At 48.3% G+C, this 22,844-nt stretch overlaps 1 protein-coding gene across 1 annotated transcript; it reads left to right on the forward strand.

The window, feature by feature from the left end:
• Nucleotides 1-7,728: 7,728 nt before the first annotated feature.
• Nucleotides 7,729-20,666, forward strand: LOC122153271 (poly(A) polymerase gamma-like). The gene is given in 8 exon segments (XM_042790510.1): nucleotides 7,729-7,797; nucleotides 16,913-17,017; nucleotides 17,019-17,059; nucleotides 17,118-17,196; nucleotides 17,885-17,966; nucleotides 18,050-18,159; nucleotides 19,392-19,445; nucleotides 20,559-20,666. Coding segments are annotated over 8 exon segments (648 nt in total).
• The last annotated feature ends 2,178 nt before the right edge of the window (nucleotides 20,667-22,844 follow it).

Raw genomic sequence — 22,844 nt, forward strand, 5'->3', positions numbered from 1 at the left:
TATCTTGTTTCCCCTTTTCCTGGGGAACTCAACTATCCAGCTTCTAGTTTCTTGTTCACCCACCTGGACTAACTGAAGTGTCTTGTTTCCCCTTCCCTCCCGGGGGAGCCGTTCACTCCTTTTCCCTCACTTCGTCTCTTCACCGGCCGTCCCCCTCGCGGGAGCACGGACCCGCGGTTACAAAGACTCCACAACCACTTCGCCAGTGCGACCTGGGCCTCGCGTCTCACACACACACACCTTTCAGTCCTCCCCCCAGCCCGCCAGCCGGGCCCTCCTTACAGTCCCCTTTTCGTTGCCCGGGTCTTGTGCACAAGGTGTAACGGCTGACGGGGTCTCCAGGGAGCCCTACCCCCTCTTTGGTCCACGAGTCCCCCGCCGGGATCGTCACCGTCGACCTCCGATGGCGCCGGAGGGAACCGAAGAGACCCCTGAACTCAGCGGGGCGCGCCTTCCCTTCAGGGCCCTCCGGCCCCACGGCGGCGAGGCTTCTGTCCTCCCGGACGAGCCCCCAGTTGTGAGAAACAAGCCCACGTATAGATAAAAAAAGTTTTATTGGGGACAAAGTCAGTGGAGCAAAGAATACAGGGCTGGTTGCAATGGCGTGCCCTCTGGAGCCAAAGGGGCTCCCTTTTATTGTATAAATGGTTACATATTCATCTACCCTAATACATATGCATCACTACTCCAAGGATAGGGAGGGAATATTACAATTAGTTCCGAGAAATCATTAACATATCCCCCCACCCCAAATTCCTCCCGTTGCACCTGCACAGTGCTCCCTGGTGGTCGTGGGCAGGGGTCTGCAGATGAAGGCCCGTAGTCTTCACGGTGTTCACTAGCTGACCCTTACTTCTGCGCCAACTCAGTCCTGTGGTCACGTACACCTTGTCCTTCAGGTCTGGGCCAATTTGCAGCTCCTTTGTCTTTCTGGCTCAGTGGTTTCAGTTCCCCTCTTATCTCAAGGACAAGGGATACCAGGGATGGCCCATCCTGTTCTTTCTCTTTCCATTGCAAAGGAGTTACCGCCCTGTGATATGGACCATCTGGTGAGCATCCCAAGGAGGGGGGGGCTGTCAGGTTAGTGTTTCATCTGATCAATTCCCCCCTTTTCCCAGTAGTAAATTCTTTTACTTTTCTTAAAATTTGGATCGTGATACTAATAATAGCTTTAGCCTAACTCAGTAAAAGTAATTGTTTAATTACTTTTAGCGAAAGCAAAATTCTTATATCATTTATCACACAGTCCAAATAAAACTTAGTAATGGGATAAAGAATATTACAATAATAAGAGTTTTCAGTAATATTTTTTGCCAGTTTAAGGATGGTATCCAACTAAACATGTCAGAAAGTGAAAATCCACTGGGAGCTATTGGAATTTGATGTAACGTTTTTAAATGTTTGGCAATGGCATGGAATATCGTGTTTGATTTGTTGAGATTTGTTAACCTCGGCACAAGAGGTGCTGTGAATCAATGCACGGGCACCTCCTTGGTGCAGGGTAAGCATTGCAAGTACTAGACGATTTTGTCCTGCCATCAAAGCTAAAGGAGAATTTTCCTGTTGCAAGGCTAAAGTGGCATCTGGTGTGCAACTGTCTGTGGCAGCAGAGAGATTTCTGAGAGGTCTTTCTAGTTCGTTTACCCCAAGTCTGGAAATTAACATTTTGATTAAATGTCTCCATACAGAATCCTGGGGGGTTCCTCAGACAGTGGGGTGACGAGGTGGAGGGTCAGATCTACACGTGGGGCAGGGGCTGCGTTAACCCCCCCGCCTCCCGCTGCAGGAATGCCCGCTGTCAGAGACACTGTGAAACAATCCTCAACCTTTTAATGACCGAAGTAGGAAAGAGAGAGATGGGAGAGGGCTGGGGCTGGGGCTGGAGCGGGCAGGGTGCGGGTCGCATGTCTCAGGGGTTCGTGCCCCACAGCTTCTGTGCCCAGCTGTCAGAAGCGGCCGGGGGGGTGTGGGGCACTCTGTCCCCGTGGGGTCCCTCAGGGCTCTGGCTCGCTTGGTGGGCACGCTGCTGCCATGGGATGCTCTCCGCTTGCTGCTGCCCACTTGCTGCCTGCTGCTGCCTGCCGCCGCGTTGTCCCCGTTGCGCTTCCCCTCCCACGGGGTTTTAGAGTGCTGTCTCACCCGGCACGCCCCCATGTTTTTCCTCCTCTTGGGTGGGATGCTGTCCCGGGGGAAGGTCTCCTGCGCCTTGGGGGTACAGAGCGGTGCGGGTCGCTTGGCCTGCTTGCCGCCCGCCTTGCCCGATCCGGGCACCCCCCGGCTGGAGACAGCGCCCGGCGGCAGCGCCAAGGGGGTTAAAACCACCCGGGGCTGCCTCCGCAGCGCCTCCCCCACCAGTTGGGTGCTGCGGGGTGGGTGGCACCGGGGGGGGCAGGCGGGGGGCTCAGCAGAGGAGTCTCCAGAGGACTCCTCAGGGGATTCTCCAGAGGACCCTCTGGGCGGCTCTCCAAGGGACTCTCCACAGAAGCCTCCGGGGGACTCCCTGGCAGCCACGTGGGGAGGACCGCTGCCGCCGTGCCCTGCTGCCCCTCGGGCTCCAGCAAGGGGGACATCCCCAACCCCGAGAAGGGCTCTCGGTCCCCCAGCCCTGCCGCTGCTGCTCGCTGCTTGGGACAGTCGCCCTCCGCCACATCCTGGGAGAGCTTCTGGAGGAGGGCAGTCGAGAAGGAGCTGTTGGCAACTTCAGAGACAGTGTCATGGCTGTCCACGGTGTCAAGCCAGGTGAGTACATCCATGATATCCACGGTGCAAGACAGCTCGTCCTGAAACTGCAGGTTGTCCCCGGCCAGCTCAGGAAAGGCCTCGGCAAAGGCATCTGGCCCCAGCTCAGGCAGGTCCAGGGGCTTCTCTGGGGCCTCCCGGATGGTCACCCCTTCGGAAAAAGCAATGAAACCCAGCCCAGCCCCGGGGCCACGCGAGCTTTCCTGGGCGCAGGACACCTGCCCACAGGCTCTGCCACCCCCAGAGCTCACCTTTGGGCTTTGTCTTGTTCTGCCCCATGCAGGGGGTAGCTGGGGTGAGCCAGTGGGGGCTTCTGTGGAGGACGCTGTCCTTGATGACCACCACGTCACTGTCGGAGGCCTCCAAGGGCTTCTTGGTGCTGCTGGGCAGGGTGTGGGGCACAGGGAGGCCCTGCACCCAGTGCTGAACCCTGGGGTGCAGGGGATCCCCCTGGAGCACAGCCCCTGGCCCCAGCCCCATTGGCTGGTGGGGCACCAGCGTCCCCAGCACCAGCCGCTGTCCCCAGCTGTAGGCAGGGGGACAGGGAGCAGCCACGGGGGAGAACTGCACCCCAGGGGGGAGCTGCACCACAGGGGGAAGTGGCACCCCAGGGGGGACTTGCACCCCAGGGGGGAGCTGCACCCCGGGGGAGAGCGGCACCCCAGGGGGGAGCTGCACCACGGAGGGGAGCTGTACCCCAGGGGGGAGCTGTACAATGGTGGGGAGCTGCACCCCGGGGGGAAGTGGGACCCCGGGGGGGAGCTGCCCCGGGGCCCCCATGGGCCCTGGCACCCCCTGCCAGACGCTGGCCTGTGGCAGCTGGGAGGTGACGGGGTGGAGCTGGGCGGGCTGGGAGGACACCGGCAGCCCTGGGACGGAGAGCAGCGTGCCGGCAGGGACCGGTGGCGGCATGGCCGGAACACTGAAGCTCTGCAACCCTGTCTGCCGGGGGGGTTGGAACGTGCCCCATTATGGCATCACCTCCTAACGACATCACACACGCAGGGGCCGGGACCGGGACCAGCTGTGAGCCCCTCCACGGGCAATGGGGTCCTGGTCCCCCCGGCCCCCTCGCTCCATGGCCGCCCTCAGCCTCTGCTCAGCCACAGCCCAGGTGACACCCACCCTGTGCCTGCACCCTGCTGGGGGCTGCTCTGGGCAAAACCAGCCCTGGGATGCCCCTGCAGCTGATGAAGATTATTTAGCCTGGATAGGGAGCTCCCCAGGGGGAGGCCCCAGCTGCCCTTGTAGCAGCCCACGCAGGAGGAAGCTGAGGCCCAGGCTCGCTCATGCCAGTGAGGAGGCCACAAGTCCTCTGTCACTGCCGTGCCTGCGGCCAGTTTGGAGGGGGGGAAGGGGCTGCCTGGGGCCGAGGAGAGGGGAGCCCCAGGGGGGACGGGGGGCCCTAAACATCTCATCTCCGCTTCAGTTGCTCTCCTCCTTCCCAAGCGGTTTGGGCAGAGCTGAGATGAAGGTGGCCGTTTCCCTCGGCGCTCCGTCCCCCAGCCCTCCATCCCCAGGGCCGTTCCCAGAGCGAGGGGCAGACTGAGGGAAGGGAAAGCTTGATGGCTTTGTAGGGCACGGCCTGACTGACTCTGCCCAGGACATTTCATCCGACACAGCCCCTGCTCTGGGCAGCTCCTGCCGGGAGGACGCAGGATGCCACCGTGGGCCTGAAACCCCGTTTTCTTCCCCCATCCTTCTCCTGAGCCAACAGCAATCAGTAGCGTTCCTCCTGCCCCAGAGCCCAGGGAGATGGATTTCCCCCAAAGCAGCGCTACCCACTCCCCCATCACCTCCAGAAAGCCCCTTAAAAAGCTCCAAAGATGCCTCCGACCCCTCTCCCCCCCTCAAAGGACACCAGAGCGGCACAGCAAGACAAACGAGATTTTTACTGTTTTATTTTCCCCCCTGCCCCACTCCTTGGCCCCCCGAGGGGCTCCGAGCCTTTCCCCAGCCCCACTCCCCAGCACCCCCGGGGCCCACCCCCCGCTCCCGGGCCCCCCGGGGGGCCGCAGCCCCCCAGCCCCTCTCCCCAGATGCTCGCAGCCCCCCCAAGGCACGGAGCCCCCCCCAGCCCCACTCCCGGGCTCTGCAGACCCCCCCCTCCCCCTCCCCCTGCTCCGCTGCCTCCGCCAGGGAGCTGGCTGTGCCCGGCGCTCCAGCCCCGCCCCCTCCGCAGCCAATCAGCTCGCAGCTCCACCGTATGCCCGCGCGGGGCATGCTGGGAGTTGTAGTTCCGGCCTCGGGGTGTGCGCATGCGCACGGCACCCGGTGCGACGGGGGCGGGCGTGCAAGGAGCTGCGTGCGACGGGGGTGTTTGTGCAGGGTCCGCGTGCAATGGGATTGTTTGTGCAGGGTCCTCGTGCAAGGCGGGGGTGTCACCTCCCTTTCCCGTGTTATTTTACGCCCCGTGTCGCCGCTCAGGGCACGCCGGGCAGTTCACCTCTGTGCTGAGCGGCGCTGGGGGGGAAGTTCATTAGAGCACATGGATTTGTAGGATGGAAATGACGGATCAGCTCAGCTCAGAAAATGCAGGAGAGCTGGAGGGGGCCATGATATTCCTGAAAATCGTAACCAAGGAAACTCCCCAAGCCAAATGAGAGTTTATAAAGCCAATGCTTTTCTTACAGTGCTGGGTGCATGGGGGATCTTTCCTCCTAAAGTGCACACCCAGTCACAAAAGCACACTAGTCATACACATAAAATAATAAATATACATAAAATTTATAAGAAGCGTCTGCCTATTTCCAGGAAAACTAACGCCTGTGAAAGTGTCTCTGCACAAGCATACTGAATTGGGGGAGGGTCTCGGGCGGTTGTTTTGAAGTACAGACCTCAACTCACTTCACCCACTGATGGTCACAGCTCACGGTTGGGGCTGCTGCTCGGCACGCAGACCTGCTGATCTTGTCTACAGAGTGCACACAAAGGAGCCTGCTCCTTGTATCCTTTGTGTACCAACGGAATTGTTCAAGTCTCTGGTATCTACAGGTCTAACTAGAACACTTATTTTATGGCTTTTCCATTTTCTGAAAAATAGCAAGAATGCCCCCTTTTGACAATTCCATCTATTTCCCCTGTGAGGCCAGGAGAGGGAGTAGCAGGTTGTATTTTTTGCCCAGAAAAATCAACACTCTGAATGGCAAGTATTATATTCAGGTTCCCCAGCAGGCAGCAGAGATTGCATCCTCTGTTCATTATTCATTTCAAAAAAACATGGAGATTTTGTTTTGCTTTGTTTTGTTTTCCAGGAAAAATTGCACTTAGGAGCATCTCTCACAAGAAAGTTTCAGACAAGAACTACACACTTTGTAAAAAAAATAGAAATCCTACACATTGATGAATGAAAAGCTATGCAGGTGTGTGATCAGGTTAATCCGTGTAAGCTCTGTGCTCACTGACCCTGCTGAAGGTACAACATAAATCCAGCTCACCTGCAATCAAGTAACTGTGCAGATTCTGGCCAAAACATGATATTATGGTCAAATAAAAATAGACCCTGCTGCTCTTCTGCCTCTGTTTAGACAAAAACTAGTGAAAAAAGGACAAATAGGTATTTTTCTAGATTGCCACTCAAATGTTGAGGCTTTTGTGCTGCTGCTGATGGACAGCAAAGACTGTTTGCATGCTTCAGGTTCATCTGCAGGGAAACCTGAAACATGCCTTGAAATTTGTCAAGAATTCTGAGAAATTCACAACCTGATCTTAAGCCATTTAAATTCCTGTGTTAGGAAGCTGGTTTCTGTGAGGTCTCTAGACACTGATGAATGACACGGTGAAACAAAAAGGCCTAAACAATCGGCCTCAAAGCACAGTTGACTTCTGAGTGAATTCCCCGACCAGTGACCAGCATCTTAACAGCATGAAGTGCAACCCTGGGAACAACCCCTGAAAAGTATAAGTACACAACAGGAAGTAACTATAAATCCCAAATATAAAGAAAAACAGAAACTCCTCAGACATGCCCGGATCCTGGCCAGATCCGGACACGCCTGAGTGAGGCACATCAATCTACCAGATATCTCCTGTGCGTTTTGTTTAGACTTGTTTGTTAAACTGTACAAAAGCCGGGCCCTCTCCCAGCACAGACGCAGACCTCACCTACGAGCGGACGCCCTGCGTGGGACTTCCCAGCTGCCGGGAAAGGCTTTGCGACCCTTCGCTGTGACGGGGCTCCCCAGCTGATGCACGGGTCGGGGGGATGGTAAAGTAGGAGGGCAATTGGTGATGGATCTTTCTTAATCACTATAGCCAGCTTTATGTAACAATGACTAGGTGCATTACCTTGCTTGTTCCTTCTGCTGCTTTAAACTAAAGTAAAATAAACCCATTTCTTTAGCTTGGTGTCTGTGTCCTTTGTGTTAACCCCGTCAATTGGCAAAACAGCAATTACTTCAGAAATTCCAGTATGTTCTGCAGCAGAAATTGGATACTGCGAGACAGTTAGTGATTTTTGATTCGGGAAGTACTGGGGCTGCACGGAGTACACACACTGTGGCAGTCTGTTGATTTTTATTAGGGTTAGGGTTGGCATTTGAGCCAAAAGACTACAAACTACCATCTGGCAAACACCAAGTCTGGTTGCTCAACACATCGAAACCCAGGATATTTTCATGATGCTCTTTGATTGCAAAGCAAAAAGACGTTAGATGCTTTTCATCAGGGAGCCATAAATTAACTCTTGCTGCTTGGCACACAGTGCAAGCTCCTGCAACTCCAGTAATTTGAACTTTTTGCCATCCAGGTTGTATGCCTAGCTTATCGGCATCCCAGTTGTGTAATTACTGAAATTTGTGCTCCAGTATCAATTAATTCAATCAATTATGTTAATTGTTGCCAAGGACCTACAGGAATTAAAATGTAAGGGCCATTCTCATTTAGCCATTGCCCAATTGCTGTCCGGGCACTATTAGTTTTTTGGTCTTGTGTTTTGGGACTGATCCCCATGAGGGAGGAAAGGGTTATTTCTCTCTCTGGGAGCTGGCAATGGAGGAGTTGGAGTATTCGGAGTGTTACATTTTTGAAATGCTTGAATTAGACTCAGAAGAACCACCGGTAGGTTATCTCTGAATCATGGCTCTAGGAATTCCTAGTGCCAGTGCTTGTTTCCACAGTTCGTTTCTCCACTCCTGGCCCTTAAAATTGTCAGTCAGAGGATTTTTGTTCTTGGGAAAAATGGGTGTTCCAGTGTGTGGGGGAAACACTGAAACGTTTGGAGCTCCCGAATACAGGGCTCATTCTCAGGTACCTCAAGTGTACTAAAAGGCAAAGGGTTTCCAGGTGGCATAAATACAGCTTACTCCTTTTTAAGTTTTCTTTCTGCTGTAAGAAAAGAAGAAAATGGGAGTTGCACACATAAGCCCACAGTCTGTGGGAGCTCACAATTCTTACTGTATATCTAGCAGTCACATTTATATCCTTATTGTACTTTCATCCACCTGATTCCTCTTAAATAATGGGTATTTGATCTTTTTCTATTAACAAATTTCATTTTAGTCCGAAAGATCTTCCTTCTTTTGCTTGCTGCTTGCAGCAATGTAATAAAAGGGAGGTGTTCATAGGGAAGATGGCTGTGAAGATTTCAGATGTACTGTGTTTCTGTTTTCTGAGATGACTGAAAATTGGTTCAGTAGGAATTTGTTGCCAGAGATGTTTTCCACCTTTAAAGCACTCTGTTTTCCCTGAGCAGCTCTCATTTAAGTGAGGCATAACTAGATATGGCAACCCCTTTTGGGGATGGCTCAGTTCACTCTTCACAGAGAAGTCTCCAGGTGTACTTCACTATTGTGTACAGGAATATTTAATTATTTCAGCTATTTAGGGAATAATAGTAATTTCTGCAAGGTTGCTTTTAATTATGCTCCCATCCGTCAAACTTTGGGAATATTTTACCCCAGTGTGAGACCAGGCACAAGTGTGAGCTCAAGAAGTCATACTTTAATGCTCAGCGTTGCATGATTTGCTGTATTACCTGTGCAAACGACCAGCACTTACAGAGATTAACAAGTTACACAGCTAAAACCATACACAACTTGAGAAATTAAAGAATTCTGGTCACATCAACATGGCCTGTGAAAATAGTGTGTCGTTTTAAGATGGCTGAAAATTGGGAAGAAAAAAATGTTCAGTTACAACTCTTGGGGGGAAGTGAAGGGAGTAACCTGTGCTCTTCATGTGCCTGTAAATTTGACTGAGTAGTCCACATATTTGCAAGTATCCTTTTAGTTTAACTGCTAGGTCCTTCCCTTGATGGATGACCAGCAGGTTCTGAGTGTTTCTGGGGACTGTTACATAATGTATATGGATCATATCACTGAATATGCTCTGCAGTCTGGATAAATACAGTTTGTTGCAAGTAGTCCTAGAAAGCAAGTGGGTACTGTTAAGCAGGACTTTTTGCTCGTGAATCACCTTCCTAATGCCTGAGTTAGGTTTTGGTGATGGGTAGACTGGATCTGCGTCGCTTGAGTGTGATGCTGCCAAAATGAATGATTCTTGCATAAACTTTAGGCTCCAGAGGCTAATGTGGGGGTTTTAGTGGGTGTGAAATCTTTCTCCACTGTACCGTACTGTATGAAGTGGACTCTGCTGTGACTCTCTATGATCTCTAACCTGACTTTGTCTGTATGTGGTCCTCCTGGCTATGCCGTGTATTTCCAGGTCACCTGCCTGAGCAGCATAGTAAGAGAAGAGCTCTGCTTTGAAGCTCAGGGTTGAGAGCTTCTACCATCACAACTACAGTGATCTTGCTGCTGTGAGAATTGTCCTCCATGTGGCCTCCACGTGAGTGCAACTGTAATCTGTGCATTGTCTGGTTTTGCTCTAGGATTTCCTTCAATGCCCACAATTTCATGAGGAAAAAAAACAGGAAGTAAAAATAATTTGTTTGAGGCATAAATAATGAGATTAGGCCTTTAGATGTTTATGTGGTATGTGTTCTCCACCCCTAGTTAGTGGGAAGAACCTACTTGCCAAATACCTGCTTCATAAGTACTGCTGTGCAAATCCTGTTATCATGGAATAGTATGAGGTAGAATGTAACTTCTGAGTGAAGGCCTGTCCTAAAGGCTGGGTCTAAAGTGATAATATGCACACAGATCTGGAATGTGCAGCTTCAGTGACTTCGGTGCTTATTTTTACTCATATACAAGTCTTCTGTTTTTTTTCACTAAGCAAGAGACTAATGTGTAAGCTGTCCTACCTCTTTCCTGGGACTGTACCTTTATAGATTGATTATTTTTTAAAACTACATGTGAATTCATTCCATTTCTCCTTTTATGTACCCCATCAATGGAGCACATAGGAAGATGAAAGTATTAATTACCTTCAACAACTGCGATGGAGAATAAATAGGTTTCCATATTGCTGGTTTCATGCTGTAGTGCAAAGAACAGCAATCGAGCGTGCCTGTGGCAGGTGCACCCGCCCGATGACAATGTGGCTCCCTGGCTGTTGAACCTCTCCCGTGCCCTTGCTCTCAGGGCTTTACAGCAGTCGGGGCCCTCGGCCAGTACGGGCTGGTACTGCCCACAGGTCACATTCGGCTCGGGTAGAAATGGGGTCCCTGGGGGAGCCATTTGGGGCTCGTCCTGCCTGGAGCAGCGTGCTGCAGGTAAGGATCCTCCCCTTGGGTTGGGACACCGCCCAAGGAAACTCCTTGGGGTTCCTACAGGTTGGGACACTGCCCTAAGAAGTTCCTCGAGGTTAAGAGTCCCTTTTTTTATTAGGTGAGTGATTGAGCATTTTAGGTTGTCATTAAAACCCTGGAGAGCATTTTGGGTTGCTGTTAAACCCTGGAGAGCGTTTTGGGTTGTCGTTAAACCCTAGGAGTTTGTACAGTGATAGTTTGTTCTCCTCTCATGGACATCTGAACCTGCTCTTTGTATGTCTGCAGAGTGATGAATAATTGTGCTGGAAAATAAATTTTATTTTTATTGTTATTTGTTTATTTGAGAGTTTCCACAACAGTGCCCCTGATGTGAAGTGCAGAACTTGAAAAAGATTAGAAAAAAAACCCTCAGCGCTGTTCAGCCTTTACCTCCAGCCATGCAGCTTTCCAAAAACTATACAGTAGATTTTCAGTCTCGTGACTTTTTTTTTGGCTGGCAGCAGATGAAAGCCCTCAGTTTCCTGGGAGAGGACAGAGCATAGAAAATGTTGGTTGCATAGTTACTAGTGGAATCCCTCTAATGCTGTCTAGACAATCTTGAGAATTTCTAAAATAACGATAAGGAGAATCTAATTTCAGTGAAGAAGAGTTCATTCTCGAGAAAGGGATTTCCTGAAACCAGTCTCCTTGTAACTACAGAAACACCTGAATTTTCTAACCTTTGATGGAAAGGGAGAACAGACTTTCTCAGTTCTTGGCAAATCCCAGAGCTGATAGCGAATGCTTAATGCATTGGATGTAGTAGGAGAGAGGATCTTTGTAACTTGCTTCCAGTAAAGCATTTTCTGAATCAGAGTGATATCCTCACTAAGCTGCTTAATAATGAAAATGATGGTCAGAGGAGTGTAGCAGTGAATGTCCTTGGAGGTGAGAGAAAAAGGCTGAAGCAGTGGAAATTCATTTTCTCAATCTTTCTTTAAGTCATTATTATCTCTGATCACAGCCCTCTTTTAGGAAATTGGAAACAAAGTCCAGTGTACTTCTTTTGCACTTACAAAAGAAGAAAACAAAACTCTTGGTAACACTAAACAGGAGTGGAAACAATACAGACTGACTGCTATGTAGGTCACTAAAAATCTGGATAACACAAGGAAGATGAAAGGCTACTTTAAAGCTATAGCTTTACTCTAAAAGGTAAGCGTTGGGTGGTAGTCACTAAGAAAGGGAGCACCCTACCTAAATTTGAACAGGATTTGATATGCAGTGAAGTTCAGACCAAAGTGGTACCCACTGAACCTTCAAATTCTGATAGAAAACTTGTTGCTCTCCTTCAGCTGTTGTCAACTGGGAAGGAAAAGCAAAAGATGGAGCAATAGGAAAGATTTCCTTGAAGGTGCTTTTTGGTTTTGATGTAAGGTGATCCTTGTTTATTTTGGAATACTCCCTCCTGTAGGGTAACATGTAGTGGGCTTCAGAATGTTTATGGAGGAATTTAGGGAGTGAAACACATTTTAAAAATATCAATATGAGCTAAGTCACATCACACTAAATAATGAGTGATGAAGCACCACAAGTGTTCGGTGTGACTGCTCACAAATAGTATATTCAATGACGTTCTTCACAAAACACTTAGTTTCCTGTTCTTCCTGTTGCTGGTTTTCTAGATCTTGTCACTGAAAAATGATGGACTAGATCCTCAGCTGGTGAAAATCCGCATATGCAATCACACTTGCATAGTTTAACTACAGCCGCCTCAAGTACCTCTGTAGCAGTGTGAGGACTGGTTTTTAAATGGGTAAGGCCTCTGCCAGTACCGAATGCCACTACTGCAATGCATGAAAATTTAGTTTGCAAGCAATGTTGCTTGAGAAGGGTGATTACACCCTCCACTGCTTCATGGAAAAGGAGAGAATATAATGTCGATGGAGTCTCTTAAAATTTCTCAAGGAGCTCCATGGGTAGTTAGACACACAACAACTCTTTATTTAAGACGATTTAGCTTTAATGGGAGGTATGTGGCTAAATACCCGTGCAGCTCTTTCAAAGTATGGTAGCTGAGTAACCGTAACTGAGTGCTGTTAGAGGAAATTTATCTGATGGTCCAAAACCCGAAATCAGAGATCAGCCCAATTCTTTTTCACTCTCTGGTGCAGTAATCTTTCTTTCATGAGAGAGAGTTCTTTTTTTTCAGGAAAATACAGCAGGATTTTATGATCTTCTTTGACAGCTGTAGGTTAACTTTGTGTATGTGTGGCTTCAGTTTTTTTAAACTTCCTTATTTGGTCAGGGAAAAATTTTTCTCCTAGATTTGACCAGAGATTTCTCCCCAGACTGTAATTTCAGTTGTCATTCCGTGCTGCTTGCTTAACATTTGTGTCTTTTCAGCTGAATAAGATACTTTGCAATTGTCATAAGCACTATTGTCTGTTAATTAAGCACCAGTGCAATTAAATACCATCAGCACCTTTGCCTCTCAGAGGAGGAGGTGGCTATGATTTCAGATGCTACTTGGTTAATAGTCAGGGTGACTTCTTCCCGAGTACCAAGAAGAGCAGACCCATCTCCATTTCCCGGGATCAGCAGGGGTGCAGGGACTTGCCTCTTGGCCGAGCGAGAGAAACAGAACCCGGGAGTGTGGACTGGGATCCAAACCCCGCACCCGTTAGCCAGCGCTGATTCTCAGGGTGAGGGTGAGGGACTGGGACTGGCGCTGCTCTCGGCAGTGACTGGCCCCACAGACACCGCTCTCAGCTTGTCAGTCCCGCCGGCAGTCCCTGAGCTCAGCAGAGACAGATCCTCTGGTGCCAGCCTGGGCAGCTCTTCTGCTTCCAGCATCTCAAGGGGGGCTGCAATGAAGAGGGAGACTCCCTTGTTACAAGGAGTCCCAGGGGAAAGCCAAGGGCAAGTGGGCACGAGTTACTGCTGGGGACATTCCAGTTGGACACAAGAGGAACATGTTTCACCACGAGAACAATCAGCCACTGGAATAATCTCCCCAGGGCAGTGGTGGATCCCCCAACAGCGGACACTTTTAAGATTCAGCTGGACAGGGTGCTGGGCCACCTTGTCTAGGCCGGCCTTTGCCAAGGAAGGTTGGACCAGCTGATCCTCGAGGTCCCTTCCACCCTGGGATTCTGTGATTCTGGTTGCGCTGTCTGAGATGTGGGCGAGCAGAACCATGAACTGTATCTGACCAGTGCCTTCCTACCATGTTATTGCTCTCCCTCTTGGAAATACCTTACTTGATACATTCTATGATTTCATTTGTGGGCTTTTTTCCCTTTTGGTTTTCAGGCTGAGATAATCACCCCCTGGAAGAGATGGAAAATACACAAGTAAGGTTTTAGTCTTTGGGGTGTTTTTAGTTCCTCCTCTGAGTCACCTTCTCAAAGACTGTGTCATTCATCAGTGTCTACAGACCCCACAGAAACCAGCTTCCTAACACAGGAATTTAATTGGCTTAAGATCAGGTGGTGAATTTCTCAGAATTCTTGACAAATTTCAAGGCATGTTTCAGGTTTCCCTGCAGGTGAACCTGAAGCATGCAAACAGTCTTTGCTGTCCATCAGCAGCAATACAAAAGCCTCAAAATTTGGGTGGCAATCTAGAGGAACACCTATTTGGCTTTTTGCCACTACTTTTTGTCTAAACAGAGGCAGAAGAGGACCAGGGTCTATTTTTATTTGACTGTAATACCATGTTTTGGCCAGCATCTGCACAGTTAATGACTGCAGGTGAGCAGGGTTTGTGTTGTACCTTCAGCAGGGTCAGTGAGCACAGAGCTTACACGGATTAACCTGATTAGACACCTGCACATCTTTTCATTCAGCAATAGGTAAGATTTCTATTTTTTTACAGTGTATAGTTCTTGTCTGAAACTTTCTTGTGGCAGATGCTCTTAAGTGCAGTTTTTCCTGGCCAAAAAAAAGAGAAAAAATCTCTCCATGGCCTTTTAAAAAGAATAGCGAACTGAGGATGCCATCTTTGCCTGCTGGGCAACCTGAATGTAACACTTGCCATCCAGAGTGTTGATTTTTCAGGGGAAAAAACACAACCTGCTACTCCCTCTCCTGGCCTCATCAGGGGAAATAGGGGGCATTCTCGCTATTTTTTCAGAAAATGAAAAAGTCATAAAGTAAGGGTTCTAGTTAGACCTGTTGATACCAGAGACTTGAACAATTCCGTTGGTACACAAAGGATACAAGGAGCAGGCTCCTTTGTGTGCACTCTGTAGACAAGATCAGCAGGTCTGCGTGCCGAGCAGCAGCCCCAACCGTGAGCTGTGACCATCAGTGGGTGAAGTGAGTTAAGGTCTGTACTTCAAAACAACCGCCCGAGACCCTCCCCCAATTCAGTATGCTTGTGCAGAGACACATTCACAGGCGTTAGATTTTAGAATTTATATTAGAAATTAGAGGAATGAAATTATATAAATGCTAGAAATTATATGATTGTTTATTTAGAATTTTTATGAATGTTTATTTTTTTTTCTGTATATGGTGAGTGTGCTTTTGTCCCTGGGTGTGCATGTTAGGGGGACAGATCCCCCACGCACCCAGCACTGTAAGAAAAGCGTTGGATTTTTAAACTCTCATTTGGCTTGGGGAGTTTCCTTGGTTACGATTTTCAGGAATATCCCCGCTCCCTCCAGCTCTCCTTGATTTTCTGAGCTGAGCTGATCCGTCATTTCCATCCTACAAATCCATGTGCTCTAATGAACTTCCCGCCCAGCGCCGCTCAGCACAGAGGTGAACTGCCCGGCGTGCCCCGAGCGGCGACACGGGGCGTAAAATAACACGGGGAAGGGAGGTGACACCGAGGCCTCATTAGTTAAAATCCCACCGTGAGCCAAGCTTGCTCCTTTTTTATTATTTAGAATTAAAGCATCAGGAGCAAACAGAGGAGGACAGAGGACATGTGGGCACCTCCAGCTCTGCGACACGATGCACGAGGAACCTGCACGCGGCTCCTTGCACGCCTGTCCCCCTCGCACCGGGCACCGTGCGCATGCGCGCACCCCGGGGCTGGGACTACAACTCCCGGCATGCCCCGCGCGGGAGGCCGGGGGAGCCGTGCGCTGATTGGCTGTGGAGGGGGCAGGGCCGAGGGGCGTGGCGGGGCCCGCCCCTGGCGGCGGAGCAGCGGGAGTGGGAAGGGGCTGGCAGGGACTCCGTGCCTTGGGGGGGCTGTGAGCGTCTGGGGAGGTGGCTGTGGGGGCTGTGGCCCTGGAGCGGGGGGCGGGCCCCGGGGGTGCCGGGAAGTGGGGCTGGGGAAAGGCTCGGAGCCCATCGGGGGGCCGAGGAGTGGGGCGGGGGGAGCTGGGGGGACTGGCGAGTGGGGCTGGAGAATGGAGGGGGGTGGCTGGGAGCCGCCGGTAAGGGCTGGGGGAGCCCCGAGCCCGGGGGGGCTGCGAGCCGGGGGGGTCCCGGCCCCTTTCCCTGCCCGCCCCAGGCCCCAGCCCGGGGTCCCGGCCGAAGCCCCTCGAGGAGCTGATTTGGCCGCCCTGAGGGACGGCTGGGGGGGCAGCCCCGAGCTGCTCGGCTGGGGCCTCGTTCTTGGGGCAAGAGGCAGCGGGGGCCTGCGCAGCGCTGGGAGTTGGCGCTGAAAATCCCAGCTCGGGGGGGTCGGGGCTGCTTCCCCGCGCCCGGGGCGGCTCCTGCTCCGCCAATTCCAGCCAGGAGCCCCACAGCTTCATCCGGGCTGCTTGGGGTTGTGCTCTTCAAATTCCAGTCTCATATATCAGGCTAGTGGGGGTTTTGCTTGACGAGTTTTTGGTTGCTGTGATGACAGCAGCGGGCTTGCAGAGACGAACCTCAGCAATTCAGTAGTCCCAAACCTTCCCCTTTGTGCCTTTAATTAAGGAATAATATTAAAACCGATTAAAACTGAATGGTGCTTGGGTCGTGCAGTTTTAATTTGCACGGGTGAACAGATTTTGGTTTTCATGGATTAGTTGCTGTCCATGGAGGCAAGTGAGGAGAAACCAAGCAGCAGTGATGTCTTTTCTTCAGATTTAAGACATGCATAAATACACTGAACTAAAAGAACTAAAAGAAGCCAATGTTAAATTGTCTTGTTTAATGTTAGCGGAAAGCTGATGGGAATATCCTTAAATCAGAACTGATACGAAACAGAAATGTGTCCTAAACGTCTGCTGTGTGTAGTATCACCCTTAGTGGATTTCAAACCCTTTCATTTCCTGGTGATCAGCTCTAACTGTCTAGAGCAACGCAGACAAGTTGTGTTAAGAGGGTAGCTACCTGATTCTTTTCTTATATCCACAAATGTGTTTTAAAAAAGTCGTTGGATTTCAAAGTTAGGTCAAGTTACCTAAAAATCATAAGCAGGACTTACAGGACTTTTTTTTTTTTTTTTTTTTTTTTTTTTTTTCTCTCATTTATATTAATGCTGGGTAAAAGCAGAAGTTGATTTGGAAACCTGTAAGCTGAAGGGTGTTTTCCAGTGAGGGTTTTTTTTTTTTTTTTTTTTTTTTTTTTTTTTTTTTTTTTTTTCCCTTTTGTGAAGTCTTCAGTATTTTATTTTCTCCCTCAGTATTTCTAGGCTGCAGAAGCAGCCTCACAGGCACTATGGAATTCTCCCATTAGCTGGGCTCCTCCTAAGGATGTGGATTGCATCCATACTCAGAAGCCAGTTGCAGCAACGAAGCATGTTTTGGGTATTTGAAGAGGAGGAGGAACTGACTCACCAGTATGACAGACTAAAATTTGTTAACCTCTTGGGATTTTCAGGGCAAACTTAGCATGAGTTTCCTTTACAAGCTGGTGGTTCTTGGTAAACTGAATAACTTGTTCCAAGAATGGATTTCAGAATTTGGTGAGAGCAAGGTAAGGATTTTTTATATGCTTATTACCAAAACAGCTGAAGTCCTTTTTATTTCTCTTAAAGGCCATACTACTAGGATTTATGCTGAAGTTCAACTTTTAACTTTCTCCTTAAGGTATTGAGTAGAGCTGTAGCAACTGCCATTGAAATAAGGTATAAAAGATACTACAGTTCACAATCTTGAAGTCTTTGAGGCACTGAATAAATGTGTGAAGTGGCTCTGTGGGTTGACTTGTAGCAGCTAACAAAGCTGAAACAATCGTATTGTGGGGTGAGCTAGGTGGGAAATGGGCACTAATCTCGCCCCAAACAGCCTGCAGCACCCAGTGTGGTTTGAAACTATGACACTAGACTTGCCTTTTGCAGAGATGGTGTTCCTTTATGTGCATCTGCTGTGGGGAAGACTAATAATAGTCCTTAATTTGTGTAAATTCATGAAAGGACATGCTACATTACTCATCTATTTGTTTGGTTGTTTTTGTTTTTTTTTTTTTTTTTTGAGTTGCAAGCACTCATTTCAGAAAAACAGCAGCAATCCTGTTAGACTAACAACTCAGTATGGGCGTGAGAAGACACTGTTTATGGAGGCTGTTGTAGTCTTTCTAAGAAACCTGCATGCTACCTAAACTTGCACACTAGGTCAATGTGTATCTTCTGTTCTAAAGTAAACGCTTTCTCTTCTACCCCCAGAATCTTCCCCCTTCAGCAGCAGCAAATGTTGGTGTCAAAATATTTACCTTTGGTTCTTACAGGCTTGGAGTACACACTCAAGGTAGAACTTTCATTGTCTGCTCATAGTTCTGATGTTTGAAAGTGACTTCTAACAATAACAGAAGAAATGGAATCTCTCTGCAGGTGCTGACATAAATGCTGTTTGTGTTGCTCCTAGACATGTAGAAAGATCGGATTTTTTTCAGTTGTTCTTTGAAAAACTGAAATATCAGGAGGAAATAAAAAACCTAACAGTGAGTAAGCGCTCTCCTTGATAATCGTGCAACTTCTACAGTAAGAATGTTCATGTGAAAGACTCATAATGGTAGTAGGATGTCTTACAAGACAAAATTTAAAAATAAATTGTTTCTGAGCGCCTTCTAAAATGCTATCTTATGCAGCATGCAAATGCTGAAGTCGAGCTTTTGGTTCCTTTCCCCAGTGGCTGTACATCACGTAAGAATCTTTGTGGTCCGCTTCTCCCCTGCCCTTGGTTTGAGAATGAGTCGGCTGTATCAAAAAGCAAGGCTGTCCCTGGGAGCCCTGCTTTCATCTCCGGTGCAGTAAGGGGCCTGGACATGCACGCCGGGGGAGGAGGGGGCAGCCTGAAAACTCAGGAAGTTGGCGGTGATGTGGAAAGGCTCCTGTCAGTCCCTTGGCCGTGCTGTTCCTCTGGATAGACTTTAGGAGCTCTCGTTCATCCTCCTCTGGCCACGTTCCTCTCTGGCTCCTCAGCCTGAGCCTTTGCGGCCGGGATGCACACTGTCAGCTTTCCAGAAAGTTCACAGGGGCTGTGCTGGGAACATACAGAACTGCTGTGTAAAATGCCCCTCGGGTGCATGCATGGCGTACCTCGCACGTAAAACTGAGCTCCTGGGAAGTGTTTCTCAGCCTGGGCTTCCTCACTGCAGACGGTTTGAAAGACTTCATGTGCATAGCTACGGAGCCTTTGTTTAGGTGACTGTCACCTGAAAACAGACTCTCTGCAGGGCTGTGGCACAGTTCTAACAAGTGCTCTACAAAACTGAAGACTGTGCCAGAAGGCAGCTGACAGCATCTCGGGCACATGTAGAAAATAAAAATAGAGAAGACTAGTGCACACTGTGAAATGTGGACAGAATTTGTTAGATTTTTCTGGATGTTAACCAGCAGTAAGATAGCTACAGAAATCTCTTCCTTTTCTTCCTCACTGCCAAGGTAAGTACCTTACAGCCACTGATCCTGGTGGCTCACTGTGCGCTGTTTGTTCCTTACAATCCATGATCACCCTCAGAATCTCTTGGCTAAATAGCTTCTCGATGCCAGTATTAATACAGTATTAGTGCTATACTGCTTGCAGCTTACTACCAAGTTTTTTGGTTCGGAAGCAACTCAGTCTTTATGCTGAATAGTTTAGCAGTGTAAATTCTGTATTTTAGTCATAGTTTAGGAAAAAGATTAAAGTAGCAAGAAATGTTTTCTTACACAGTGATCCTCTCCTTTACAGGCAGTTGAAGATACGTGTGTACTAGTTGTCAAGTTTGAGTTTGATGGCATTGAGGTAAGAATTTTGCTTTTTTTCTTTAAGTCAGAAGGTTTTTATCTTGCTCTGGAATAGGATAACCTTTCCAGGGACTTGTGACCTTGCTATATTACAAGGTTATTAGTACCTTACAGTGTATTTAGGAAACTAATCAAACAGCCTGACCACAACCTATCTCAGGAGAAGGCACTGCAGTAAAACGGCAGCCGATAGGAAAATAAGCCCCTAGGAAGCCTGGTGGGCACGGGAACATCAGGGACACCTCTTGCTAAGCCTGTGCTGCAGGCCAGGGTAGCCCACTGGAACAGCAGTTATGTCACAGGGATTGTGCAGCGTGGGAGTAGAGGCAGTGTCCTTGCCAACCCGTCTGAGCTCTGACAAACCAGCTTTCTGCAGGGGGACGGGGATAGTGTAGCTCACCGTATGGATCATGTGAGCAGACTAAATGTTTTGTTGCAAATCAAAAATGAAGTGGTCGTGAGACAAACTGGAAGATGAAAAGTGAAAGCCCCCATTTGACTCCTGCCCAGGTTTGTCAGCTGCAGGAATCCTTGTATCTTGACTGCATCTTACCCCGTGAGCGCAGACCTGCACGCTGTAGTACCTCAGCACGTTACTGCTCGGTGTCACTGTCGCCAAGACCTTCAGTGACCTTCTTGTGGCCTCTCTCTGGTACAGACATTCACAGAATAATTTTCTTGCCTCAGACTGTGCTGTAGACCAGATGCTTCAGCATCAAAAGGGCTTACTGCAGAAGGAAAATGCTCTCTCCTTTGCTGAAGAGTAGTTGAGGTGACTGAACTTGCATCTTAATTCTATGATTTATGTGCCCTTGTAATGGAAATTGGAAGTTTAGAGTAATCTTTTCACCATAAAAAACCCCTTCCTTTCCCTAGCTTAAAAAGGGGGGATACCGTGAAGGTGTTGTAAATAAAATATGGAACTTCTAGCAATTCTCTTGAGTTTTCTGGCAAGTAAATCTCTCGGGACATGTATCTGTAGTCACGTAGTTCTAAATACAAATATTAACCTCTCCTGTAGACTTGACTAGCTTTTTTCCCACTGGTGTGCTGTTTGCAAACAGTGCAGCGTTCTCATATCTCACCGTTGGCACTTTTTTCCCCTCTTAAGATGGATCTCATGTTTGCCGGACTGTCTCTGCAAACTGTTTCTGATAATCTTGATCTCAGAGGTGACTCGTGTCTGAGAAGCCTGGATACGAGATGTATGCAGAGCTGAATGGTAAGCACGTTTGCACTTCTTTAAAAAGAAAGTGTTACTGAACTTGGTGTAGAATGCACATGGCACAGCCCATCGGTTTCTGTGCAAGTTGCAGAAGCTGATCTCCTGTATACTTGAGATCTGAGGAGGTGGCGAGTGGGCTGAAATTGAAATGTTTCAAGGAGCTGGTGTGTTTAGATAGACCTGCATCTCATGTTTCTTTGATCAGGGTGTGTGCATTGTTCCAGTTCACCATACAAACTGCTTCAGACGAATAGGTAGAGCATTTGATAGAGAAGAATGTGTAGTAGTTCATAAAAACCATAAAGATATTTAAAATACCCGAAGCCTAACTTGCTCACTGTTTAACACAGACTGGTTTAATTGTTTCTGGCTGTTGAAAGAAACTTAGCTTTCAGAATCCTCTTGAAAGGCTTTATTAAAAATTGTAGTCTGTAAACTATGAAAAAGCTGCTGAGGGCACCAGTTACCTGGAGTGATACTGAATGTTACGTATAATCTGTAATTTTTAAGGAAATACAAAGCAAGTCATCCAAACTTGTTTTCATAGACTTGAACGAGGAACTGTGAGCTATTGATCCAGGATAGCATAAAACTGACTTGTGCCTGTTACTAGGAACTGCTGCACTTCAAATTTTTCTTAGAGGCTGTAGAGTTACTGATGAAACACTGCATCTAGAGCCAAATGAAGAGAACTTCCAGCTCACTCTTCGTGCAATTAAACCTGTGGGCAAAATGTGAGTAAGGGGATTGTTCGTGATCTTTAAACTTTTCAGAGGCACCTCATGCTGAAAAAACAAGAGCATTAGAAGTACTTCACCCTCGGATAGCTGTGCGAATTAGAGTTTTCAAACTAGAACCTGTTTTTTTAGTTTAGATTCACGGTCTGTCCATGGGGTGGATTCGGTGTATTTTTTAATGGGGGTAGAGTGGGGAGAAGAGGGGAGTGCCTACAAGAGAAGGTTCTGCATTGCTTATCAGGAACCTGACTAGAGGTGATAAAAAAGCCGAGTTAAGTATAAAATGTTGATATGTAAGGAATAAGAAAATACTGTTTGTGCATGTGGCTAGAGCAAGTGCTAGAGGAACGGTAGGATTTTTCTTAGGGGAAGTTGGAGTGAAGCAGTAGCTGTAGCAGTGCAGGCAAATTTCAGAGTAGCAGTATTTTGGGAAGAGGTGTGGTAATGATTCTTGTGCTCATCACTGCTAATGACCAACAATTTTGGCCTCATTTAATTGCAAAACTAACTGACTTGGAGGCTGAAGTGACTGAGTCTTCTACAGATTGTGAAGTTGGTGCTGTAAATTTGAAGGAATGTCCTTGGGTATTGAAGGACTACAGGCTAATGACACGTACCCATTCTAGGACATGGCATTTACTCCAACGTGCTGGGATTTCTTGGTGGGGTTTCCTGGGCAGTGCCAGTAGCAAGAACAGGTCAACTCTATCCAAATACTTGCGCTTCTGCTCTTGTGATCAAGTTCTTCTTGGTTTTTTTTTTTGTTTGTTTTGTTTTTTTTTTCAAAATGGTAAGAGCTAGCATTTATTTTAATTTGCATAAAGAAGTAACTCTGCTAGAGGTAGTTCTTTATGTAAGATTTCCATCGGCAACAGTCAATCCTACCCTGAACTACATGGCAGAGTTCTAAGTGGACGGTTAGTTACTGGCTTTTCTTATACGGGGCATGGCCAAATCCTTTATTGCTGAAACAACCTGAAGAGAGCAATTCTTAATTTACCAATATGGGACACTGGGTGTGTAAACATTGAATTCAGAAGCCTTTAAACGTTCTTCTAACCTAAACTGATGCTAAGCACAATTGTTTTAACATCCTAGGGGAACCCATGAAACAGATAGCGTGTAATGCCAATCCTCCCCCCGCCAGGCCTCAGCAGAACTCTGCAGGCAAGGTATCAGTCTCAATGCGAGCAGTAGTGGTAGAGGAGTTCAAACGTGGTAAAGTTCTTCCCGTGCTTATTAACTGATTAAAAAGTGTAATTCTTGCTAGATGAAACCACATTATCTGAATCGGTACCTCAGCGCAATTCACAAGTGAAGCGCTCCTGTCAGCATAGCACTTTCTGCCATCAAAATACTTGGTCAGCAGCAGTTCAGTCCTTCAGTCAAGAGGACATCAGGGCAATTAAAATATGAAAAGGGAACATGTATCCTG

Source organism: Tyto alba, unplaced genomic scaffold, assembly GCF_018691265.1.
Source record: "Tyto alba isolate M040663 unplaced genomic scaffold, T.alba_DEE_v4.0 Super-Scaffold_17, whole genome shotgun sequence".
In the NCBI taxonomy this organism is placed as follows: Eukaryota; Metazoa; Chordata; class Aves; order Strigiformes; family Tytonidae; genus Tyto; species Tyto alba.